The sequence below is a fragment of the Ceratotherium simum genome, chromosome 2, assembly GCF_057802395.1.
Source record: "Ceratotherium simum simum isolate JZ-2026a chromosome 2, ASM5780239v1, whole genome shotgun sequence".
NCBI classification, from domain to species: Eukaryota; Metazoa; Chordata; class Mammalia; order Perissodactyla; family Rhinocerotidae; genus Ceratotherium; species Ceratotherium simum.
The window spans coordinates 53,738,630-53,766,233 of NC_141901.1; the positions used below are offsets into that span (position 1 = coordinate 53,738,630).

The window sequence follows — 27,604 nt, forward strand, 5'->3', positions numbered from 1 at the left end:
TCCATTCTTGGGAAGTGCTCCCTACCAACCCCTATTCATTTCTGTTGTGGAGGTTTGTGTGAAGAATGAGTTTGTCTCTAATACTCTACTGATGTTCAGATGCAATGTATTAAAACACTACAAAGATGCCATTTGTTGATCCCCTTTGTATCCCTAAAACAGAAGTCAAAAACAACCACATGAATCAGAAAATTTACCCATTTTATTGATGCATTGCAATTGCTCTACATTTTACCATATTATGTAGAAAATACTGAAAATACAAGCTACTTTGTAAAACCAAAGACAAACATTGAATCCAAAGATAAACTATGTTTTACACAATGGACCCTTTTCCCGTAGTTAGTATTAAATTTTAAATATCTATTTCTTTTGTTAAAATGATTATTTTACATACTCCCTAAGTACATCTGCATTACAAACATAGCTCAGTAATTCTCAGAAACTGTTTCTAGAGGCTTGTTGTAAAAGGAAGTGCACAACCAGAAAAGGGAGAAAGCAAAAGAAGTTTAAATCGCACACAATAACTAGCATATCAAATACATTTAATAAAGTTGGAATTCCATTGCAATATCAAGGATTCAAAGCAGAAATACTAACATTACATATAATGTACATATAATGTACTGCTACATGTAGTGAGATTATTTTTCAAGCTGAATCAAAACCATACATTATATAAAGTTTAGCAACAAACAACCATGTAGACATGCTGCACCATCCATCAGTTAAAAAAAAAAATCAAAATAGGAAGCAGGCTTGGGTCATTCCTGTCACTGAGAGGCAATTTCATTTGCTATCCTAAAACAAACCATCCTAATCAGTGGGTTTTTGCATAATAATGCTGAATAAAACACACATTACTGTGCTTGCCTGGCTAAAGGCAGTCAAGCTTAGCCCCTCTAGTGGAGGACGATGGATGGCCAGAACTGTTTGAAATGGAGTTCTTATTCCTGGGGCTGGTATTTTAGCTGAGCACTGACAGCAGATTCATCTCCTGGGAGCTATTAAAAACTCTGGAGTGATCAAGTGCTCTGATGAGCTGATGAGAGTGGCTGGACTTGACCCTTCCCCACTTTCTCTCTCACCCTGAAGGGGAGAAGCTGGAAATGCAAGTTCTGAGAGGACTTAAAAAGCTTTAAGCTGGTCTGAGGTCAGGCCACCATGATCCAGGCCAGCTGTTCACTAAATTCACGGAGCTTCCCCCATCCTGTCAGGGCTGGCAATATTAAGCCCCAGGAACAGAATCTAAAGCCACACTGAGCACATACACATTCAGTAGACACAGGTGGATTTTTAGCTTGGTAAATCTGAAATGCCAGTTTGCAGACTAAGACTGTAAATCTCTAACATTCTTAAAGCCACACACTGCTAGTAAGGTGATTAAGGTAACAATACAAGCTCTTGGTATTGTCTTTTCCCCGTGAAGTTAAAACTCCTATCTTAAATGTATCTACTAATTGGGGGGGTGCGGGGGGGGGGCAGCCAGGAGTGGAGTGTTTTGTGTTTTTTTCCTGCATCTCATTTCTTACAAAAACAACAAATCTTATCCCTTGTAGAGAAAAGATAAGGAACAAAAAATGTTTCCGTTAGAAACTAGATCTGCCTTTGAGCAAGAAAATCAGAATGTGCTTGGCAAAAAAGGAGACACAAAGATCACACAAGCCGACCAGAAAACTGTATAACACTAGTGACAGAAACTACAAAAACTGCTTGGGCATCTTGACCAATATAGTGCTGAAAACACAACTCAATATAATGATAAAAGAATACAGAGAAAACACTGACATGTTCCTGGCAGGCTGTACTGACTATCTGCCCCATCTTGGAAGCCCTTACTCCGTACAATGAAGAAACTCCAAATACCTTAACAGCTCCTCGGTGTTCAACCCGGTACAGAGCTTGCTGACCAGGCTCCATGAAATCTCCCATCTCCATCCTGCACCTCCCTGACACCATCTCTACAAAAAACCAGTCTGAGACTTATCTCTCAAATATACAATTTTCAATTCAGATGGAATACATCTATATCTTAGGGTTAACCTTCTTCTCCAAAATCTTTTATGGGCAGGAACATCCCCATCCCCAGTACCCTCTACTTGACCCAGATCCATGCAGGAGCTGAGAGTACACGGACAATTTCACAGACTGAAGGGCCCCAAGAATATACAAGTTGTTAAAAAAGAAACCTCAAAAGCCCAATGACTCAACAGGCTTTGGTTCCTTCTTAATATTCTTCACTGGCTAAGAAACCTTTCCGTGAGTTAGCTCACTGTCACCACTGGCATCACAAAACTCCTCCTCATAGTATGGGGACATGGTAAGCAATACAACAGGCTCTTTGGTATAAACACATCTGTTACACGTTTTTTTCAACAAGCAAATATTTTACTAGGAATGTCAACTATTTGCAGGAAGGACTGCCACATGGGAAAGGAAAAAAAATTTCATTCTAAAAGTGATTGCACATACTTAAAAAAAACAAAAAAAATGCATATTTAATATTGGCTTGACTCCTCTCACCTGCTTCCTGAATTCTCACAGAAGCAAGGTAGCAACACACAGTGAGAGAGCCACATGGGGAAAATGCTTCTGTGAGAACTCAGCTGAGACACCAAAATGGAAAGGGATAGAAGTGGTGGTAAAGGAGAAAAGCTGCTGTTTTTATTTTGCAATGTCGGCAGGAAAACTGAGAACAATGCATTTACACAATACAGCTACTAATCCTGTTCTGATAAATCCCAGTGAACAGCTTAGGGTCCACGGGGGCTTGCTGGTCCGTCCTAAGGCAAGCTCACTGTAAACTCTATTAACCACTACATTATCATATAAGGCACTACAATAAGGGAAGGAGGAGAAAGGGAAGGAAGAGACACACACTGAACAATTCCTCACCAGACACACCTGTGCAAAACAATTCCAAGGGTCTCCTCTCCTTGCGGGCAATGCCCCTGCTCATTCAGCACTACAGTAATATGCTCTAATATAATTGCAATTAGTTCACATACATTCCAACAAGTATCAGTTCATTTTGGTTTAAATACAATGGAGACATCAATTCCATCTCCGGGGTAACACTGGAGGATCAGATACACACTAAATACACAATTCAAGTGTAATCACTACACATTTGATTACAAATAACATTTTGGGTTAGCAGGAAAAATTGCTTGTTATATTTTTCTAATCAATATGTACATATTTAATTATGCAAAATATTAAAACACCACCATTACAAAACTTCTAAAATATTTTTAAATTCAGTAATAAATTTTTAAAATATTTTTTGCAATTCCTACATGCACTTATTGTATAAGTCTTAATAAGAGAGCATTCAATTTGCTGCTGGCATACAAAGGAAGCTACTTGAAAGTATAAAAGCTATATACAACGTTCTTATCTGGATTCAGATTCTTTAGCTTTCTCCCCAAATAAATCACGTAGAACAGAAGGGAGAGATGAGGCAAAGAGAGAGAGGTGTATTACTGAAAATTCATACTAATCTTCAGGCAAAGCTCATCAATGCCAACAACCTTGAGGCAAAGCTTATCAATGCCAGTATCGCATAATACAAACACATTTTGCATATAATAAAACCACCACCACCACACAATAATAACCACCTTCATGGCTTTTCCAATAATAAAATTTAAGCTGAATCAGAGAAAGAAGGACTTTTTAAAAATAATTTAAAAAGAATGCACGGTGCTTCATTTAAAAGAACACCTGGTGCTATCACGGTAGGTACAGATTCTTTCACACGAAGTTACCAGCAAACGGTGAGCTGCCTTTTTACCACTACTTTATGATAAATACAGGAGCAACTGAGACAATCCCAAGAGTAACACAGAGTAGTATGTAACCAGTTTTGCAAAAATTACAATTGCCCATTAAGTATAATGTGACATGAAAACAAAACTAAAACACTGTAAGTTTAAATGTCCCATAAACAAATGTAAAATTTTGAGGAGAAATGCCTGATAGCAAAATACAGACTTGTGTAAGCTGCTCTTAAAATAGGCAATTAAGTCTTGTTTTTTAAATAAGCAAAAAGTAATAATTTTTCTTTTCTTACTTGTTACCAGATTTCAAGTCCTTCTATCAGCATTTTTCCTCTGACCAGCAATTACAATAAAACAAACTTAAATAGAGAGGGGCTTCACTTGTTTTTAAAAGCATTTATAGAAATCAAGTCAGAGAGAAAATATTTTTCAAAGGGTAACTTCAGAATGATTTCTCTTCCTTGGTAACTGCAGAAGATGGGCATCTGAACTCTTCCAAATACCAAAAACGCTGTCACAAAAATAAAGAATTAAAAAATAGGGCAGACTTTGGGAGACTACAACAATGCAGTCAACACTGAGACAGGTTCCCCAGAGAAAAACCCTCTGCTTCAGTGGGCCCCTGCAGAACAAGTTGCTGGCTAAGGAGTTTCAAGAAGAGGGTAAGGGAGGAGCTTATCATAGCCCATTATTAAGAACTCAGGGCCAGGAACAGGCAGCCATCACCCCTCCTCCCTCATGCTCACCAACTACAAGTAGGAATACTGGCTGATCTTAGTAGGACTCAGTGGGTATCCAGTGTAAATTGTTGAGCCTCGGGAAGACCCAATGTAGGACTGGGTGGCAAACTGGTGTTGGTACTGAGCAGGGGCCACGCTGGCAGAAGTGAGAAGGCTGGGCCCAACACTGACAGGCACCTGGTGCACCAGAGTGCTAGGGTGGGTGGTATAGGCTGTGGCATGCCTTGAGGAGCCCTGGGGGGAGAAGAGATGAGCAATGGAGCTGGTGGAGCCCAACGCAGCAGCAGAGGTGGGGGCAGCGTACGTATACAGGTGAGGCTGGCTTGGCAGGTGAGCAGGGGCTGGGGCCAGGTGTGGGTGCCCCGTTGAGTGTAGTGGGCTGCCATGCTGGAAGGCGTAGGGGGCTTGGGAGAGTGGGGCCACAAACGCCTGCTGCCTGCGGGGGGCAGGATTGCTGCTTCTCTCCTGCGAGGCTGGAGCTGATGATGACTGCTGGTTCTGGAAGGAGGAAGAAGGGAGTGAGGAATCTTGAGATCACTCTGTTTCAGGGCACCAAAGGCCAAGTTGAGAGTTGAGGTTCTAACTTGAACTGCTTCTAGGCTGCCACAGCACAGAATCTCCCAGACTGGCAATGTTATCGGAAGTCAGCCATCCATCCCTCTGCCTCTTGGCAGAATAGACCCTAACCCAGCCCAGAGAGCAGCAGTTTGCTCTTAAGTATGACAGAGGAAAGGGGGGAAATCAAGAGTTCATAGGGTTACCCATTCCTGCAAGTCAGTAACTGCTGACCCAACTCACCCTATTCTGGCATCAGTGAATTTGAATTTTTCCTAACCTTTCTTTCTTGCCAGTGTTTTCGTTCGTTCTCCTCTAAGTTCTTCATATCCCTCTTGGAATGTGGAGCCTAAAACACATGCACTAACTCGAACTTACATTGGCACTCAAATGTGCTTCTCTCTCTCTCTGTCTCTCTCACAAACACAAACACACACACACACACACACAGAGTTACACCCTCATATTTACACTTTCTCACTACTGGTAGACATACAAGTATCAAAATTTTAGCCAAGGAAAGAGTGAACCCAAACAGAATAGTGATCTTCCCGATCCCATCAGTGGATCAGATGGGGGTGGGGGGGAAGCCCCAAATCCCAGACTCAAGCAACATGTAGGACTAGAACCAGTTGATTAAGTGGCCAGAAAGCTTTTCACTGTCTCTTGCCTCAAGTAAACAGTGTGAGGCTCAGGTTATTTATGACCTAGGAGATAAAGGAAGAGAATCTGGTCTCCAAGCATGCGATGGTGCAGAACCAGGCATGGACTAAAGCATCCTAAACTCTTTCTAAATTCCAGACATTAATCTTCCAGGATAGACTGGGGAGGTCTGATGGAAAACCTGGAATGTACACTGAACAATTCTATAGAGGGAATGAAGAGACACAGAACGTGCAGATATGACACAAGCCACAGAACACCAAATTGTTTGACACAAAAGGGGCTTCATTTGGCTTTATTCAGCAGTCCAGCCAGAAGCAGGGTTCTCCAGAAAGTAACAATATAGGAGGGCCCAAACAGAAGGCAGCAGCCCCTAGCGCTTACCTGGCTAAGGTTGAGTGGCTGTGCTGCGCTGGTCCCCCCGCGTTGAGCTCGATACCCTGTGGGGGTGATACAACAACCAGATGACTGCCCACTCACTGAAGCCACTGGCTTGGTCTTACTGCTCAGAAGACCTAAAAAAGGATCAGGCCTTCGTTAGTTATGAGTAGACATCTGCTCAGTATCACTGAGCTAAACCTCAGATGGCATCATATTAATCAATCCATGTTTGTATGAGGTTTCCAAGAATTAAGGTTTTATGTGTATCTTATTTCCTCAACTACATTTACACCAGAAGTTACAGTTACAAAAACTATATTATCCATTTCTTTTCTGTCTTGCCACAAAGCTCCATAAGGGATTTTCAAAAGGTTCACTTGAGCAAATGTTATCTAATCTCCTGTAACGTGCAAGGTACTACCGGAAATATAAACATGAGTAAGGCACGGTTCCTAACCCCAAGGATCCTGGAATTCTATATAGGAAGGGATTAAACAAGTTAAAAAAATGACAGTGTGAAGCAGAGTAAGATATTGGCAATTCTTAGGACACTTAAGTGTCAAAAGGGTTTAAAAGAAGGCAAGATCGTATCTTGTTGGGCACTCGCTGCCTTCAAATTCTAAGAAACTGCGGGGCGTTTGAACATAAGCAATATCAATTTTCAAAATTTTGCTTCCTTCTGTGTTCCCACTAGGAAAACCGGAGCATCTATTTAGTGATTTGTGGAGTAGCCTATCGTCTTTGGATCCAACAGTGGACAGAGCTCCTAATGTTGTTCAGTAGGCTGGCATCAGGAAGTTTTGCCTTGTCTGCAATGGGACAGTTGTCTACTTCTGAGGAGGAGAAGCACATTAAGCTGAACACAATACCCTCAAATGAGAACAGTGTTTATGTATCTGGCAGTAACATAATTCACAGTAAAATACTAATTTAGACAAGTATGGCAGAGATGGCTATACTGACACCAAAACTTCAGCTCCTCTCCTTTGATGCATGGAGTTGCCACTGGAAAACAGCTGCCTAGACAAGGACTACATTTCCTGGGCCCCCTTGCCTCTAGGTGGGGCCATGTGATTCATTTTCACTACTTCCAGGGCTAAAGAGATTAAGAAAGGTGTGTGCCTCCTCCAAACTTTCTTTCTCTTTCTGATTGGATGTTGAGGGTTCCAAGGCTCCGATCCTTAACTCACTGCAGGACCACCAAGCAGGAATATTTGCACTGGGAAGTCATGTGAGTAAGAAGTCAACTTCTATTATGTCAAGCCAGGGTAATTTGGGGCTTGTTACTGCAGCTAGCTTTACCCAATAACTGAACCAGGGAGCCCAAGCCCAGCAACGAACAGAGCAAAAAAGATGGAGATAATTAGGTTGATAATAAAACCCACAAAAGCATCACTGCTATGACATTGGGTGGGAAAAGATCTCAAGTACATATTATTTTCCAAAAAAACTTTTGCAGTCATTTTTAATATTACCAGTTCTTGTTCACTTCTGGATTGTCAAATTTGAATTGCCTGTGGCAAAAAAAATCGCCTGCTAATTCTCCCTGCCATACAACATGTGTTTTGTCCACCTTCTCCCATCAACAGTGAGGATATTTCTGAGACTACAAATTCATTTTTATATTAATCTAAGCAAAATAAACATAGAAAGAGAAACTGATGGCCAAAAATAATTTCACATCACAAGGAACTGATTTCTGAATTAAGTAATTTTTAAGAAAATCTATGCCATTGGTCTCTACCATTGACATAAGTAGATTATAGCAAAATATTAAGGATACACAAACCAAAGGAGGATTCAACTCTAGCCATGAAGATACTCACCTGAGGCCTGGGTTGCTACAGTGCAGTCACCAAGCTGAGTTTTCAGTGGAGGCACAATGATGGTGCGGGTGCCAGTGCCATCTCCCACGACTCTGCTGGGTCCCTCCAGAAGGGGTCCACTATTGCCCCGGAGAGCACTCAGGGTATCAGTGGAATATGGGCTGCTCAAGGAAGAGTCAGAGTCTGGAGAATCATTGACAGTAACATAACTGATGACATTAGACCGTGCCTTCAGGCCAGAGCTGAGGAAAAGAAAATACACGAAAATTCAACACCCTTTTAGCAATGTTTCTTTGATGGTCTCTGGTCCTCTCACGATAAGAATGATGATGATGATGATGATGATGATTGCAATAATAATAGCAGCAGCAAACTTCTGAGTGCTTATTATGCATCAGGTACTATTCCTACACCGTACATACATCTTATCGAATCCTCACAACACTTCTATGAAGTAGGTACTATGATCCCCATTTTGCAGATGAGGAAAATGAGGCATAGGGAGATTAAGAAACTTGATCAAGGTCACACAAGAAGACAGGATTCAGACCCAGGACAGAATGACTCCAGAAGACACACCTCTAACAACTACCCCATGTTGCCTCTTAGCCATTCCTATTTACAGTTATTTTAATAGTATTCTTCAAACACCACTTTTTTTCCATATCACCCTGCTAGACTATACATGATTCCTTATTATATCTAATCAAACTTCTCATCATACATTTCTTTTTAAAAAGTTCCTTCACATAAACAAATAAATGGACAAAGAGAACAGATTAATGGTTACCAGAGGGGAAGAGGGATGGGGCGTGGGCATAAGGCATAAAGGGGCACATTTATATAGTGACTGACAAATAATAATGGACAACTGAAATTTCACAATGTTATAAACTATTATGACATCAATAAAAAACATTCATATTTTTCACCATTAAGTATAAATTTTGCTGTAGGTTTTTTGTAGATGCTTTAATTCAGGTTAAGTAAACATCTTTCTATTAGTACTTTACCAAGAATTTTTGCCATAAATGGATGTTAAATTTCATCAAATGATTGTGTAATTTTTCTCCTTTGTGTGTTAGTATGATGATTTATACTAATTAAGTTTTAATGTTAAACCAACCTTTTCTTCCTGGAATAAACCCAACTTGACTGTGATGTAAATAAAACAAAGAAAAGTTCCTTCACAAACTGATCCTCACCTTATTAACTTCAGTTTTTCCCTATTTTTTAACAGGCTTGGTTCCAGTCAAAGCAATCCTGCTGGTTACATAATTTTTGCCACAACTAGGCCACTTTTCCTCACTGGCAAGTTTACTTTTCTCTCTTCCCCAAATCAGTTCAATTATCACTTTCAAAACTTAGTTTCAAGCCTACTTACCATTTGTAAATACCATTTTGTAATTGTAAATAGCCCTTTTGACGTACTTCATTCTAAATTTACTGTTTCAAGTTTATTTAAATTTGATTTATATATGACTACGTAAAGTCTCCTAAACTACTTTCATGTGTGATTTCTAGCTCCTCAGGTAAAAGTAGGAGTATTCACTCTTCTCTATGCCTAATACCAAAAGCCCAGTGAAGAATACAACACAGAACATCTTTTCCCCAAAACTCTTTCCAAATTGACTATGTTCACACTGAGAGAAAACTATGTATCACAGTTCTAAAACATATCCACTCTCTCTTAGTTAAATGCCCAGTTAAGGACTTGGATTAAGGCGCTGGGATAAGAGAAAAGAATCTGGTATTAAATTCTTAAGCTTTCAGGGGCCGGCCCGGTGGTGCAAGCAGTTAAGTGCACGTGCTCCGCTGCGGCGGCCTGGGGTTCGCTGGTTCCGATCCCGGGCGCACACTGATGCACCACTTGGCAAGCCATGCTGTGGCAGCGTCCCATATAAAGTGGAGGAAGATGGGTATGGATGTTAGCCCAGGGCCAGTCTTCCTCAGCAAAAAGAGCAGGACTGGCCAGATGTTAACTCAGGGCTGATCTTCCTTACAAAAAAAAAAAAAAAATTCTTAAGCTTTCAGACCATATAGTAGAGGAGGAAAAAGAAGGTAGGCCTACTTAAAGTTAAGAGGCCTTTTCAGATTAAGAAATTACATGAGTTTCAAATAATCTCATATCTACTGACTCGTTCCACTTAACTGTTGCTTATATGCTTCTGTTATGGTATCTGTTTTCAGATATAAAGTTGCTCATAGGCAGGAGATCATGTCTGTAGTATAATGTGCATTCCAAGCCAGAGTAGCTTGACAACTTAATATACATCTTCTATCTAATGTATCTGAAAGACTGATTTGACTAATGAAGAACATGTATAATATTACAGAAAACTTGACAATGTTCAAGTTATAGAAAACTTGAGTGTTCTGGATCCTTCATCCAAGGCCATGTTTCCAAAATACCTGCTTTCAGTTGTTCCGTTCATAGCCAAAACTGGGCCACTTGCCTGAAGCCAGCAGTCTAAGCCCAAGGGTAGGAGCTACCAACCTAGGGAACTATTCACCTGTCTTACCTACTGGGCTTATATTTGTTGTCCTCTTCCTCATCAGTGTCACTGCGGATAGTGATGACACTCACAGGAGGGCTGGGAGTATCTGGAATGATGATTGGCTGATGCTGATCTTGGACAGGGACTAGGGAATTATAAGAAGATGTGGTACGGAGGGGACTGCTCCCAACCAGAGAATAGACTTGAGTAGGCAGAACATCCAGAGAGGACCTGTAGGCAAAGGTCACAAGAAAGACCATTCAGTGCCTGGCCCCCAAAACTATACATCTTTTCCCCAAAACTCTTTCCAATTTGCTTTTTGATTCCTTTTTACCTAATCATTAAGCCAATACACTTAACTATAAAAGTTGCAATAAAAATAACTAAATAACAAATAATAAACTAATAAGTAATTAAAGAATAAATAATAAACTAACCACTCTAGCCAGAGTTTCCAGTGACAAGAACACCAAAATACAACATAAATTTTATTTTTCTCTGCCCTTTACTCTCTCAAGTGGGCAGAAAAATAAAAATGTCAGCATAAAGAAGGCCTGGATTCAAAGTGGCAGCAGGGAGAAAAGTTTAGTTTAGCATAACCAGGACATACCTGGTATGCATTGTGCAGATGAAAAGGTTAGCTCCTCCTCAATTTGGCAGCTACTTGCTGCTTCATACCAAAAGTGTCTATACCACAACCCTCTAAGTGCCGGGCAACATACCTCTCAAACTGGCACAGTTTTAACTATCAGCTCTAACAAAGACTTACTTAGAAGAGACTGGAGCAGACTGCTTATTTTTCTTTGAAGGGAGGGAACTGGATTGTTGTTGTCTGACAACATGGGCAACACCAACATTCAGGGGCTGAGCAGTGGCCAATGTCACATGGTTAGTCAGCAAGGATGGCTGCTGCATGATAGTGCTGTACTGGTTGCCATGAGAGTGGGCATTCCTGTATCAACAGGAAGAAACAGAGAAGGGTGAATGCCTAAAACACTAGGAAATCAGGACCAAATAGGTATTACAAGCAATTAAAACAACCAAATAGAGCTGCGTTTTATTTTTAAAGCTGGGCACCTGGATTACAAAGACTTAGGTTTTCACTGTATGGTTTCCAATTGCACAGACTTTCTTTAAATCTGAAGTAAATGATTCCTATCTTAGAACCTATTGTTTTCCTGTATTCAAAGTTTTCTTATAACTCCATCTCCAAGCCTGATATGGGTTGTTTTCTTAAAGAATTTCAAACAGAGATAAATCTCTCCTTTCCTTTATTTTTTTCTCAGTCTCAATAAATTATCAAGTGCTCCTACTCCAAGGGATCTGCCCTTGCAAATCTTCCAGAGAGGAACACAGGACACTTGCCTCCAGTCTGCGAGCTGCTGGCCACCGCCCATGGCCTCTGGAATCACTGCTGTGGGCTGGACAGAGTTGTGTAGAGCTACCCCAGGCAACTGTTGCCAAGTGGAAGGCAGGAGAATTTGTTGGGTTCCTCCAGGCCAAGCCTGCTGTAAGGAAACACACACAAAAAGATCCAGACTTGACTCATTCTTTGTTTTTTCTTTTGTTTTTTTAGATGAAAGAAAAATTCATATCTTAAAAGAAGTTGCTTGTAGATTGTTAACTTGCAGAGATTAAAAAAGAAAGGTCAGAGGGGCTCAAGGCTACAAGTCTTATGAATAGAGAAAGAGAACACGCTGCTTTCTCTTGGCTACCTCCATAACCTGACCACCAGGGTATTAAAGAAAAGAAGATCCCCGTGGTTAAGAGTTTCTATTATACTGTAGAGTAAAGGAGTCTGAAAGTTCAGAGGTAAGCTCTGGTTAAATGCTAGAGTATCATTTTTGCAAAGATTCTAAAAATATCCCTAGACGGAGTTAAGACAGCTCCCTTGAGATTAAAAATAGGAACTTTAAAATTTGAGTACCAATCAGATAAGACATCGGGTCAATTCCATCTATAAAACAAAGGGGAGAATTACTCCTTTTTAAAAGGGTACTACTTGGAAAATGGAGCCAGATGTGGATGACCAAAGGCCAAAATCTTTTGGCAAAAGAGCTTATGGCAGAAAGAGAAAGCTAACTTCATCATTTATAGCCATAGGAAAGAATTTAAAAATAAGGCAATAAGTAAAATATTTAGGAAACAGATGCAGAGAGCACCATATTTTGTTTTTAATAGTTACCTAAAATATATTGTTTTATGTATCATTTATAGAAACATACTTCAACATAAAAATTAATCACTACAAGAAAATACATCATTTCTAGTTTTTAACAAGCCATGTCACTTGCAACAGACAGCAACAAATACGTTTTCTGTACTTCTCAGAGAAATTCTGGCATTTTCTGAAAAAATGGGAACAGATTTGAAAGTTTCCTTGTTAAACTTGAATTCTACAGTACAAACACCTACAATGCTTGGGTACATATGGTTCTGTTTCTTGAATTTCAAACTGCAAGGCCATCAACACACTGTTTTAAAAATATTTCTGCAAGTAACAGATCCACTTGTTACAATTACCGGTTCCAAACAAGAAGCCTTAAAAGCAGAGAAACTGCAAACATGTCTGCTACTATAAGCAGAATTTAACACAAAACAAAACTAAACTAAAAATAAGAGAAGTATGTTAAGTCACACCATGCGTCTTTCCATAAGCCAACACCTGCACAAGACAAAGCATGTAGTTTAATACAGAGCAAGAAATAACATTCCAATGTGAGGCAGAAATCTGGCGTTCCAAGCGACGAACTGTTTTGACAGAGGAAGAACAAAAATATGCAAAGCTTAGCAAACGGCTAGTGCAAACTTAAGAGAAGCAGCAAAGGAGAAGTGTCAACTAACATTCCCAACCTCAAAAGTATAGGTGAACAAGTTAAAACCAGTGGCTTGGATCAATCAAGTTGGAAATATATCTGACTCCCTTATACTCAGGTTTTATGCTTATGATGTAATTAATCTGGAGGTGACCAAGGCTTTTAAATTGAAAACCAAACAAATTCCAACAACCAAAGTATGTTTCTGGAAGTGTTTTCACTCACATGAGTCATCGAGAAACAACAAAAGAAATTTAAAGCTACTTTGAAAGATGTAGAAATATCAGGATTCAATAGTATTAACAGGTTTTCAAATGCTTCCCTAATTTTAAATTTCAAATAATGAAATGGTGGGTGTCCAATAAACAATTCTAACTCCTCCAAGTAGGCCAAAACACATCCAAAAATCACTCTGAAGGTTACAAATCCTGAAATACACCTCAAAGTCCTATTTGTTTTTCCTATCTCTAAGCCCCATATACCTGCTATATTTGCTGCTGTATTTAATAACTTTTCCCCATGACTTTTAGTAACAGATATTGTATTTGCATAAAGTTTTTCAGCAATATTTTCAACTTTTAATAAAGACCTATTTGTAAAGTAAGTAATTTCTCCATAAACCCCTAAAAAGGAGTTCACCTTTAATTTCAACCAACAAATGAAATATGATCTAAAAGAATTTTAAAGGGAACATCTTTAAATGGAAGATATAAGCTGCCACTGATCATGAGTGGCAAAAAGAGTTATCTTCACGTGTTCAGAAAAGGAAAGTTAATATCAACTGATAAAGCAATAAATTAAGAACATCTTTAACATTTCTACATATACAAAAGTTTTAGAAGCTTCAAACAGCAAATAAAGAAGGAGGCTAACTTGCCAAGGAGTTCAAATTTTGGCCATCCGGGTACCTGTAGCACAGCCAAACTAAAGGCCATTTCCTTCAATCTCAAGGATCAGAGGGTAAAAGACAGGGCAGAAAACAGATAGATAACAGTGTTGAAGCTCTTCTGAGGCTACACCAAGAGCTTTTATCACACTACGCTGGCAAAGAAGAATCAAGGGATCTGGCTCCTCACAGAGCCACACTGAACATCAAACAGTGCTTCAGCAATTGGGGAGGAAAACAATGAGACATTAAAGACGTAGCAAGAACACAGCCACAAAATGGCACATGCTTCCATGCCCTCTGCAAAGACTAAGTTAAAAATTTTTTTTGAAAAATGAGAAAACCAGAAGAAAACAGAACAAAAACAAACAGAAAAAAATAAAAAAGAAAGAAATCAAAGAAACTCCGTTAGTAACACAATCAAGTGAGGGGAATTACCAGTACAGCGGCAGTCTGTTCAACCAGTGCCGGCCGGCCGGCTGCGCAGCTCAGAGTAAAGGGCACCGCATACTGCGGTGTGATGGTGGCTACTTGAGGGTGGAGAGTTGCTACCATTAGTGGTGTACAGCTTCCCTGAAACGTAGATTAGGCAGGTGAGTGAAACAAACACAGAGGCAGGTTATCTGGATTCAGAAGGGTTCATTCCCCTCAATTATTACCAACAATAAGCAGTAATTTCATATCACCTAAAATGCATGTAACCAAACACAACTTTCCCCTTCAACTCTGCACAGCATTGACCCACTAGGCCAAATGTCAATGGCCTAAAGCAAAAAAGTATAGGAATCTTTCTTGGGCCAGATTCAGAGGATCGGTTCTATAAAACTCAATTAACAAAGGCATATATTAAGAATTTCTCCTCTTCCTACTCAAAAAATAGGGGTTTTGGGTTTCAGAATTTCCTATGTGTCATGGGCCACAAACATTTACTGATAGAATTGAAAATATAATATTTGTTGCTTATATGAATACTTCATGATTTTCCTGACCATCTTGGTTGCATGTTCCATGGCCGATATAAAGTTTTAAAGCTTTCTACAGCCTAGTTAAACACAAGTAATGGAGGAATGTAATACTCGAAGAGGCATCCCGATATGATCCAGCCTCTCAACCATGATGAAATTCTGAATGAGTGAGCAAAAGGGGATACTTTTAGAATCAAAATGTTGTTAGATGTGTACTATACCTTGAAGAGCACCAAGATAAAAAATTAACTTCATCCCATAAAATCAGAGTAAATGTACTCAGAAGACAATTTCTCAAAGTCTGGATATTTATCCCTGCAAGTCCAAGGAAGACATTGGCAGAGCTGCAAGAGTGTTAGGAATGAGTATATTGTTCCATTATAGATGTTTCATTTTAAGTCCACTGAATCATGACCAAGAAAGATCTTACAGTCAAAGGAAATACCAGTTTCTAGGACAAAATATCTGATTCTCAATAGTGCTTCAGCAATATTGAGTATCCAAGTTGCTCTGGCTTTTACCTGTGTAAGAACACCCGACTGTATCTGCAGTGGCTGAGCAGCTGGTGCCTGGGGTACAATTGGCACAGCATTATCCATCCTCACAGGGAATCCAGAATGCTTTGTTGTTGCTTGTAGTCCAGCTGTAGAAAACAACATCACAGTTAAATTGCTTTGTTAGGTCTGGGAATATTGTCTGTTCGGGTTTTTTTGTTTGTTTTTAGCTTTTCTGATCAAAAATCCATCACTCAGATTTCAGTTCTAGATACTTTGAAAACAAAGAATTTCATAGAAGTCTAGGGAGTTAAGAAAAGGGAGACTTGGTTCCCTTCAGGTTAGATTAATAGAAAGATATTTGATACAAGGAGAGCTGGCTTAAGAAAATTAAAAAAAAAATTTTTTTTTTTTTTTTTAAGATTTTATTTATTTTATTTTTCCCCCCAAAGCCCCAGGGGATAGTTGTGTGTCGTAGCTGCACATCCTTCTAGTTGCTGTATGTGGGACTCGGCCTCAGGATGAACGGAGAAGTGGTGCCTCGATGCGCACCCAGGATCCGAACCCGGGCCACCAGCATCGCAGCGCACGCACTTAACCACCAAGCCACAGGGCCGGCCAAAAAAAAATTTTTTTCAATGAGAATTTATATCCATACTTTTATCTGAAGCAGGCAGTTTTTTTTTTTTTTTTTGGTGAGGAAGATTGGCCCTGAGCTAACATCCGTGCCCATCATCCTCCATTTTGTACGTGGGATGCCGCCACAGCATGTCTTGATGAGTGGTGCACTGGTCTGCACCTGGGATTCAAACCTGTGAACCCCAGGCGGCCAAAGCAGAGCGTGCAAACTTAACCACTACACCACCAGGCTGACCCCTCAAAAATTTTTTTTTATCCTACAAAACTTAACACACAACACTCATCCCACTCCCATTAACAGTATAGGCAGAAACAAACAGAAAACCTTCACTTAGTAAGTTACATTCACCTTTTAATCCAGTAGGGGAAAAAAACTTAAGTGTTTTTTCAATGTAATTTATTAAAAGCAAAGACTTAAATGTAATTACAACTTTCAGTTAATTAGATAAGAAAAAATTATGAAAAGCTCAACAATTTATCACGTAAGTTACCCTTTTTTTAAGAATATTTTAAGGGGATATTTTATACCACTCCTAAAACAATATAACTTAGTTCACAAACTAGGTACATATTTTATCTTTAACCAGTATATGAACTGAATAAATTATGCCTAGGATAAAAATATTTAAAAAGTAGACATTTTGGTTTACAGAAACACTTTTTTCTACTTATTTTAGAAATCTGCTGGTCATTGACAGCTTTCTAATAAGGCTCTTTTGTAGCTAATGGACAGCTAGGAAAATCAAGAACGTTTTGCTGCCTTTAAAACAGTGACCATGTCTCATTTATCTTTTTATTCATTATGCACTGGGCACAAATGCTGAATAAATGTTTCCTACAAATAGGAATATCCCATTCTGGGGAAAAGAGAGACTCAAGATAGTTCTCCCTTTTGCCAAGAATTGAGAAGAGAGCCTTCAAAGCTTTCTTTTAAACCTACCCTATCAAAACTTTCAATGTAGAGAATTTAAGTTTCTATTTCGCCTCTAATTCACTAATGCGTGCAGTTTTAAGTGAAGATACAAAAATTTTAATTAGAATACTCCTTCAGTGACACTTTCTAAGCTATCACTCATTAATTTCCCTCAATATTACTATGGAGGTATCAAATGAGAAAAACTCATAAACTCTAATACTGCTGTTTTCAGCAAGTTAAGTCTTCCAATTTTCCATTTCAGTAATTTGCAAGTAATTTAGTAACAAGTTGTCATATAGGAAAACACAATGCAGAAATGTACCAAGTACAAGAGACTAGTAAAATAAGAATTAAAACACTCTAATAATAACTGTTTTAAAAAAAAATGCTACTTATATAAAAATAAAAGGTAACAAATCCAGATATCTGGATAAAAAAATTTGCCAGCCTTTCTTCCTAAGGCAATGCTATCTAATAAGAAAGCTAAACAACATCAAAATTGTTTTCTATATTCCCAGGACACACAGCTAACTATAAGACAATGTTACTGTAATAGCCTCCTACAAACTGGTAGGAACTGAGGAAGCAAAATTCAGGAAGAAATATTTACCATAGAAGCTCATCTATGCGTTCCAGGGTGATGAAGTAAAAGGGGACAAAATTCCAGAATCATAGTTTCCACTAAGCAAAATGCATATCTATTTTGCTCAATTGGAATAGTATAGAAAGTGGCATTTATAGTACTGACCCACAAATGTGACTCTAAGTAACTATTAGATTGCTATAGTAATTTAGGCTAAGCCACAGCAGTCAAGCTAGTTTAAAACTAGCTTTTTCAGGGAACCCCAAGTGGAAATAAAGAATTAACAAAAAGCAAGACTTTTGGAAGGTTCTCCTTGAACCCTAAACTAAGAAGGATTAAAGATTTGTTTTGTCGTTTTTGTTGAACATAGCCCTTTAAATAAAAAACGATGGGAGTACAGAAAGAAGAGTAAATCTAATTGATGAGGGTCTGTTTTCCTCTAAGTAAAGGCATCTTGTAGAAGAGTAGATGGTGAAAGAAAAGTAGGCAACCTGGGATAGAGGACTGTTGGGCAGAAACCAGCATATGACTATGGCTGGCAGATCAAGTGACAACTCTTTATAGCTATTCAAGTTTAAATACTGAGAGGTAGTACAGAATAATACTTCAAAATAGATAAGCTATGAACCCCACTGGGTTCAAATCGTGGTGCCACCATTAACGAGTTATAAAGACTCTGGGCAGATGAGGGAATCATGATCAATTTTCTCATCCAAAAATTGGGCATGATGACATTACCCACTTCCTAGGGTTGTCTGTGAGAATGAATGAATACATGTACAAGCACTGAGAACATTATCTGGGATGTAGTAATACATATCATCTTTCATCATCATCATCACCTTAATTTAAAAACTTCCATTCATTTGGAAATTTTAAAATTTGCTCTACCTAGCTCCTCATGTTATTTAGACTTCCTAAATAGGAAAAAAAATTTCCAAAGCTTATACTTACCTAATTATACCAAAAGGGGTATACCACTTTCCCCCCATCTTTTCAGTTTACATTTTGTTTTGTTAAAGGAACTAAAAAGTTCTGCCTCATCTCCTAAATATCACCTGAGAAGAAGCACAAAATTTCAGAGTCCCACATATGAAAACTGTTCCAATGTAACTCACTTTGGAAGAGGTGAGGGGAAGTGGGGTGGCTATTTCCTAAGTTCAGTAGAAGATCACTCAACGTAAGATAAACCAAAGTACAGAATTTACTATTATGAAGTATATGCAGAAAATAATTTGGTAAGTTAGGCTAAATTTGCATTTACAGGTTTTGAATCTGCTCCTCCGCTCTCCCTGTGGTTTCTCCCTGGTTTACATCGCTATCGCTCTCCTGTCCTCCCGGTAATCTCTCAGTCTCCCCTAGCCCCTCTTTTCCTTCTGCTTGCTCCGAGTCTGTCAGAAACCAAACAAACAAAAGAGTCACAGTCAATAAGTAACTAAGTAAAAAGATAAAAATGGTACCTGCTTGTATGTAAAGTGCTATGAGGAGCCTGAATCCTGGTTTATTCTCAGAATACTGACACTGACTTTCTATTGGGAAAGTCAAGTGTGTCACCAGAAAATATCCTTAAAATGATTTAACCTTTTAAATGGCTCACCAGATCAATAAACACGTACAAATTTCCCATGTTTCAGAAAAAAAGGAACTAGACAGACTGGATTACAGAACAATGAGAAAATGGGGAACGATGGGAATGTGAAAATTAAAATCGTACAGCAACACATCAGGTCAGATCCTCCTTCTTCAGCTACTCTGTTCCTCTGTTGATAGGAATTTGTAGGAACAATATGATTCATAAGCTGGAGCAGATAACCTTAATCACTTCCCCACACAAGTACCTCAGCTTGTAGGATTTTTCAGTTCAATAATGATCTTTACTTCTGAATGTAACTTAAGAGGTTTCTACATTCTTAAATATGATTTTTACATTTTAGAATAAAATTACTTTTTATTTGGAACACTAGTTTTATTTTACAATGAAATGATATAGGAAATAAGATTTAATATATAGCAATTCTATTTACAACAAATTTTTTCAAGATTCTGCATATTGAAAGACATGCTTATACTAGATATGTGACATTGGTACAAGGTCTCAATGGGTAAGAAAACTGATATCAGGCAGTTCAAATAAGGAAATGTTAATTGAACTCCCATGTGTCTGGTAGTATCATAATTAGATAAATAACCAATGTAAAAAGGGTAAATCCACTCTGTTAATCTTAGTTACCTTCATAATCAGAGATAGAGTTTAAACTTGTCAAAAATCAAAACTAAACAACGAGATACCTAATAAGGATCTGCCTAAAGCAGGTAATTCTGATATAATACCATATGATACAGGAGTTTCCCCACTTACTTTGAAAAGCAGGTGGACATACTATAAATGTTTGTTGGAATGGATCTGTCTGAGTACATATCTGGGTGGTTCCAGGCTGCAACGAAACACCCTGCTGGGCAACTCCAGGAACTGGTGCTGCAGATGATGGGTACAAAGCCGACTGGTAGTTCAGCAGTGAGACATCTGAACTAGCCAGAGAAAGAGTAGCAGCTGCTGCAGTAGAACTGGAAGCTAGAACACTGGCCTAAAAACAAAAGGATTATAGCTGTATACTGGTATAAAGTGGAGATAATATTTTTATACACATAGAATCTATCCAGAAAAACTCAGAACAAAGTTTTTAAGTGTAATGTTAATTGTCTTTGAAATAACTCTGCTTAAGAAATTTTCTTAATCTCTAAACTTAAAGCATATTATAAGGTTGAATAAGAAAACAAAGAATAAAAAATGGCCCTGTGTGGGTTGAGGCTATACACACCCCCGCCCCTTCTTTCAGTGCAAAAAGTTGCTGGATGTGAAATTCTACCAAATCATCTATGTTCTTCCACTTAAAAAGCAGACCTAGCTAAGAAATCAGGAAACTTATGTCTTCGGAAACAAACCTAAACATAAATATCACTGTTTAGCAAACAAATGCAAAACCACTCTTAAAGTTAATTATTGGAAACACCCACGGAACTCATAGAAACAAAGAGTAGATTGGTGGTTGCTTAGGGGAGAGTGGTGGTGGGGGGGGGTTAGTTAGAGAATGGGTGAAGGTGGTCTAACGGTACAAACTTCTAGCTATTAGATGAATAAGTTCTGAGGAGCTAATGTACAGCATGGAAAAAAAATTATTGGAAATGCCCTTTAATACATGTAACGAGACATATAAAGTCCTTCTAACAGATGGAGAGTCATTTGGCTAAAGCCAGCACAGCTAACAGCAGTAACTAGTACAATAGCCAGGTTCCATTTATTTGACTATGCTAAGACTATGAGGGCTTGGATTAGGCATTCGTATTTAATTTTTGTCAGCACATGACTGATAGGTGTTACCAGTCTACCTTGTCTTCCATCACTTTGCCAAACAGAAAATTCTTAAGAAGCAACCAAGACCACCAAAACATAGACTGGTTTCTTTGCTTTACCCTGTCCTCTCACTAGTTTCTATCCCACTTAGGTTTGAGTTTCCAAAATTATTTACTGAATACCTGATTGTGCACTGTATTGAGCTGGTTGCTGAAGCTCATGGTTAGATTTGTGCTTGTATTTGGGGCAACATGCGTAGTGAAGGGACTCTTGATCTGACTCACTGTATCATACATGTGAACCCTCCGCTTGCAGATCTCCATGTTCTGAAAACAAGACTTAACGCTAAAAAAAATAAGAGATTAAAGATACACTGAAATGAATGCTGAGATTTAAACAGGTAGCAATTAAGATGAATACGAATCAATTTTTTTTTCCCGGGGTACTTTCAGATAAAATGAATCAAGAGTTTTTATAATCATAAAGAGGAAAATTACACATCTAATTTTTAATCTCATGATTTTTCAATGAGAAAGGAAAGCATCAGTGAGCCAAATATGCAAGTACCAAAGCTGCGACTCACGTGATAGTTCCATTTAGCTACAAGATGGTAACTTAACAGAGAACCACATCATGGCAAAATGCCCCAGACGTGACCATACCATACTCACTGATTGCTATGTGGAAAATCCAGGAGGTGAGTCATTGTCACAAACTGATGGTTAAGAGTTTTCAGAGGAGTAATTCTCTTATCCGCATCAATTGTTAGCATTTTTTTTAACAGATCAATGTATTCTCTTCGATCTGCCTTCTCTGCCAACATGTCTGTTCCCTCTAAGTCTGTGGACATATTCACCTTCCGAGGAAAATTCAGAAATATCATACTTTATCACTTAACCTTTAACGCTGACACTAAACATCTGCACTATATATATGTATACATATATATATATGTATATATATATTGCTGAAGAAAAAAACCTGAGGAAATTCTTTTTATTATAGTATAATCATTTTCACAAGTGGAAGCTCTTCTTATGCTGTCTAATTAAAATCTTCAATTTTGTAGAGTTTGTTGGTAGAATGAAGGTGAATAAATTCTTTTCATTCAAAATTTGGATCAAACAAGTTAAGCAAAACTGACTATTATGACTTAAATGTAAAAGTTTCTATTGTTGAAAAGATTAGATGACATAGTAAGTATAAAGTATTTAAACAGAGTTTGGAACACAATAAGCACTCAATAAACGTTAGCTCCTATGTAAGTATGAGTTAGTAGAGAAAATGGGCAAGAAAGAAACCTTCATAAACAATATTTCAAAATATTGTTAAAGCAAGACCATTTAAGCAAAAGCAAGGGAGAAATATTTAATTCTAAAAGTATCCTTTGTTAGGATTCAAACATTCTTTTTAATACATGGCAGAATATTAGCACACTTTTTTCTGTAAAAAATGAAAACATATACTAGAAGATAACAGATTGAATCTATCTTTAATATAATCAATGTAAGTGTGTCTCTGATTAAAGAAATACATAAATGCCTGGCTTTCTGAAACTTTCTATACTCACCTGAGCCATGTCATCTAAACAATTAAAAATGTACTTTCGGGCTTCTTTTGATTTGATTCCAGTCTCCAATTCATGTTCTTCAGGTGTCTATAAAGTATAGATTTTGAAAAAAATTCCATTTGTATATTATTTTCACATTTTATTCTAAATTAAAGCCAGAATACAAAGAAAGAAGTGTCATCACCTTGCCAACCAGAGATGGCAAACATGAAAGTAATTTACAACCAGAAAATCTTCCGGTGGAGAGATGGGACCTCAATATCTGGCTACCCTTTCAATAGTGATAAAGTAAACGTGCAAGCAACAATGTAGCACAGTTCCCGAAGAACGTCAGGTAAAAAGGGACATTACCATTTTTCTCTTAAAACTACTTGAAAGTGAAATATTTCAAATGCTAATTATTCAACAGGCTCAGAGGCAGAGGTACAAGGTTAACCAAATTACTCAGAGATCTCTCAAGTAAAAGGAGTAGGCTAAGAGGTAAAAAGCAGATATTTGTTTCAAGAAAATATATAAGGCCTTAACGTGGGCAGTTAGAAAATTATGATGTTTTGTCATATTTCTTGAGAATTCTCTAAAAAACAGTCATTACTAAATTACTCTAGTTCTTCCTGTCACTTAATGGTGAGCACTACTCTCTACACCTCCTTCTCAGATTCAAATATACAAATAACCACAGCCAACTGAACTGGTATTTAATATTTTGTTTTTAACTAAGGATAAGGCCAAATGGGTACTGAAACAATTTTTCAAAGTATTTCCTCCTGTAAACATACATCCCCCACTTTTCCCTCCTCCGCCTCAAGAATTTAATAACTAAACTTTGAATTCAAAGTTAGGAGTAAGCAGTAGAGGAATGGGTAGTATAGTAGGGGAGACAGACCTTAAGCCTCCACAGTGGGTACCCCAAATTAGGATCTCTGTTGAAAAACCTGGTTGTTTTTGTCCCGGCACTGAGAAGATATTCAGCTGGCAGGCCTTGTGTTTGTGAAATATAACGAATCTGAAACGTCAAAATCACCAAAACATTGATTTGAAGTAAAAAGGGAAATTATTAAAAACTTTTACACTAAAACATTGTTAGCCCTGCAATAAAAATGTACTGCAAAGAAATTAACTTTGATCAACACAGATGAAGTTTATCTATAAATACATATAAACGCTAACCCACTCACAAGTAATTCCCAAATATTTATTCAGTAACTTCCTTCTTGCTATATCTGTTATTTACAGGGAAAACTTGGTTTTGAAAATATTGTGTGTAACCTTTTTTGCTTTTTTTGTAGACCTCTGATACAAAGTTTAGAAAACTTTAGGAGATTTCTAGGACAGAGCAGAACAGTTTCTAACAAACTATTTCATGGATAACCAAGGTTTTTTTGTTTTGTTTGTTGATACATTATCAAATTTAAAAGATTAGGAAAAAATTTCCATAAACTTTTCTTCCTTGGCTACTCTAGTTCCTGTCAATTGCTCCTACTCTAAAGTGCTACAGTGCTTATCTCCCAAACCATAAAATTAAGCACTTAATTTAGCTTCTCTATCCCCACATCAGTAGAGAGCAGGTACTCATTCATTCAACATTTATTGAATATCCACTATGAACTAGGCCAGCAGTTCTCAAAGTATGGTATGGGGATCCCTGGGAGTCTCCAAGACCCTTTCAGGCAGTCTATGAAGTAAACACTATTTTCGTAATATTACTAAGAAGCTATTTGCCCATTCTCTTCTCATGGGTGTACAGTAGAGATTTCCAGGGGTGATATGTGATGATGTCATTGCTCTGATGGCTAATGAAAGATGTGCTTGTATACTCTTGTGTTTTAAAAATTTCCCAGTTTTACTGTTCACACTTCTGTTTGCCTCTGCAATTCTCCCCACCCAGGAAAGCAATAGAAAAGGCAATTTGATTCTCTCCCCACCAATGAGAGCAATTTTTTTACCACCCCCTACATATATGAATGGCTATACTTATGAGGAAATCAGAGAGAAAGAAATATATAATGAAATAAATCTTACTTCCCATCTCTCCCCCCCAAAATCTTCAGTTTTAATCTCTAATACAGTATATATTAATAGGTATAAGCTATATAAACAGAGCTCTCTGGGGTCCTCAACAATTTTTTAAGAGTGTAAAGCAGAGGTCAGCAAACTATGGCTGACAGGCCAAATTTGGCCTGCTATCACAAGACAATTTTAGACAACAGCAGGATATTACTCTGAATCTGTGGGAGCTACATAACTGGAAACCAAAATACAATATTAGCAAAATAGAAAAAATTTTTTAAATGTGAATAAGAACATTTTAAATGTGAACTTCTTCTGCATACAAAAAGGGTGAAATGTTTTTTAAAATCCAAGATAAAATCTGTATAATGAAATACTCTGCAGAAATTTAAAATGATAGAAGTATATTATTTGACATGTAAAGATATTTCACAATATACTAAGTAGGAAAAGCAGATTACAAATGAAATATAATCCCACTTTTAAAAAAATTACTACATTTCTCTGATTCTAAGAGGCACATTTTTTCACATTAACATCTTTTTTTTTTTTTTTGTGAGGAAGATCAGCCCTGAGCTAACATCCATGCCAATCCTCCTCTTTTTGTTGAGGAAGACTGGCCCTGAGCTAACATCCGTGCCGATCTTCCTCCACTTTATGTGGGACGCCGCCACAGCATGGCATGACAAGCGGTGCATTGGTGCGCGCCCAGGATCTGAACCAGGGCCGCCAGCAGTGGAGCGCGCGCACTTAACCGCTACGCCACGGGGCCAGCCCCTACATTAACATCTTTGAAATCAGGATGTATCTTACAATTGATAGCTACCATGGTTTAATTCGCAGCATTCTTTCTTAGAGGTACAGAAAAATGGTACATCTTTCAATAAATGGTGTCTTAGATTTTATGAAATACAGTATATATGCTCCTCTATATCCATAAGTTATATTTGGAACATAACTATATATAGCACATATTCATTCATTCTTCCAATAAGTACTAATTGAGCCAGGGAGTGGTAACTTTAAAAATAGACGTGGTTCCTGCTCTCACAGACGTTGCAGTCAAGTGAGACAGACACTTCGTTCAAACTGAGTTGATATTCTGAAGAAAGTAAATAGGCTTCTATAAAAATGCATACATAACAAAGGAACCTGACCTAAACTGGGGACTGATGAAGAAAAGCTCCTTGAGGAAGTGACACTTTAGCTAATAAATGAGTAGGCATTGACTAAATGAAATGAATGGGTGGTGGAGAAGCATTCCAGACTCTGAGGATAGTATGTGCAAGGGCCTGCATTGGAAGGAAGCATATTCTTAACCAGTGCTGAAATGATGCCAATGGGGCTAGAGCATGAAAAGTAAAAAGAAATGGTCTAAGATCAATCTAGAGACTCGAGAGAAGGGAAGGGGAAGGACAACCCTTGCAGGGGCTCAGAGGCCCTATAAGGATTTAGCACTTTATTCTAAAAGTGATGGGAAACCACTAAATAGCAGGGGAGTGGCATAATCAAATTTGTGTTTTCAAGAAATTACTCTGGAAAAAGACTGGAGGGAGGACAGAGTAGATAAAGGGAGACTGTCTAGTAGCCTAGGTAAGTGATGAAGACAGCCTGGACTAGGTTAGTAGCAATGAAAAAAAATGAGTATAATCAAGAGGCATTAGGACATAATGGTCAGGAGATACATACATGCATGCACAAACATCCAGCAAACTACAATTTTTCCCTCATACAATTTATCTCAATTGCATTATATAATTATTTGTATGATTATTTACTTAATGTCTGTTTCCCATCACCAAACTATAACCTCCATGAGGGCAAGGACAATGTTTTATTCAGCACTGTATCCCCAGTGACCAGAGTACCTGACACAAAGTAGGTATGAATAAGCACATGATGAAAATTAAAAAATTATACATATAAATAAATACAAAATATACCACAACATAACAGGTTACCTCTGAGCGGTGGAACTAATGGAGGCTGAAATTTTTGTCTCTTGGCTCATTGCATCTTTTCTAATTTTTCTACAATGATGCACTTATAAAATTAAAATACTTAAAAATTTTAATATTATAGAATGAAAGAGTTTCGTTGTGAAAGAATGGGAAGCTATCATCCAGATATTGCTTTTCACACAGCTTAAAATGAAGCAACAAAAGTCCCACATTTATGCAAAGAAAAAGTATTACTGTCATTTGTTACTTTAAACAATTAAGATATCCCCAACAAATTTGAAGTCATTAGCTAATATCTAGAGAGGCTACACACATTTGACTTTAAGACTCATAAACGTCTGCTATAAAATCTCAGCTGCAGCATTTATGAAAAATCCACAGCTGATATCATACTTAATAGTGAAAGACTGAATGCTTTCACTCTAAAATCAGGAACAAGATAAGGATGTCCAATCTTGCTATTTCTATTCAACATTGTACTAGTGGTTCAATGCAAAGCAATTAGGCAAGGAAAAAAAAGGAATCCAGATTGGAAAGGAAGATGTAAAACAATCTTTATTTGTAGATGACATGATCTTGTAGTTAGAAAACTGTAAGGAATACATCAAAAAACTATTAAAACTAGAGTTCTATAAGAAAACTATTAGAAAAACAAGGTTACAGAATACAAGATCAATTACAAAACTCGTATTTCTATACACTAGCAATGAACAATCTGAAAATGAAATTAAGAAAATAATTCCCTTCACTATAGCATCAAAAAGAACAGACTACTTAGAAATAAATTAAACGAAATGTAAATCTTGTACTATGAAAATTACAAAACACTGCTAAAGAAAACCTAAATAAATCTAATCATGTTTATGGATCAGAAGATAATATTGTCAAGATGGGAATACTTCCCAAAGTGATCTACAGATTCAATGCAATCCCTATTAAAAAAAACCAATGATTTTTTTTTTACAGAAAT

The 27,604-nt window shown here is 37.7% G+C and overlaps 1 protein-coding gene across 9 annotated transcripts in view; it reads right to left on the reverse strand.

Annotated features, from left to right (window-relative positions):
* Positions 1 to 184: 184 nt before the first annotated feature.
* The window catches only part of HIPK1 (homeodomain interacting protein kinase 1), a 49,832-nt gene continuing 22,412 nt past the window's right edge, over positions 185 to 27,604 (reverse strand). For 2 of the 9 annotated variants that reach the window (XM_004420644.3, XM_087445156.1), the window contains exons 4-16: positions 23,550 to 23,669; positions 22,667 to 22,753; positions 21,768 to 21,952; positions 21,279 to 21,441; positions 20,104 to 20,329; positions 15,634 to 15,755; positions 14,586 to 14,720; positions 11,811 to 11,953; positions 11,215 to 11,397; positions 10,470 to 10,676; positions 7,948 to 8,189; positions 6,125 to 6,255; positions 185 to 5,020 (exon numbers count right to left, since the gene is read on the reverse strand). In XM_004420644.3, the coding sequence (XP_004420701.1) occupies positions 4,532 to 5,020; positions 6,125 to 6,255; positions 7,948 to 8,189; positions 10,470 to 10,676; positions 11,215 to 11,397; positions 11,811 to 11,953; positions 14,586 to 14,720; positions 15,634 to 15,755; positions 20,104 to 20,329; positions 21,279 to 21,441; positions 21,768 to 21,952; positions 22,667 to 22,753; positions 23,550 to 23,669 (2,433 nt within the window). In that variant the 3' untranslated portion in view covers positions 185 to 4,531. Of the gene's footprint in view, positions 5,021 to 5,357; positions 5,427 to 6,124; positions 6,256 to 7,947; positions 8,190 to 10,469; positions 10,677 to 11,214; positions 11,398 to 11,810; positions 11,954 to 14,585; positions 14,721 to 15,633; positions 15,756 to 20,103; positions 20,330 to 21,278; positions 21,442 to 21,767; positions 21,953 to 22,666; positions 22,754 to 23,549; positions 23,670 to 27,604 lie in introns of all 9 variants that reach the window. The other 7 variants (XM_087445134.1, XM_014779995.2, XM_014779996.2 and 4 more) reach the window with 7 other exon arrangements.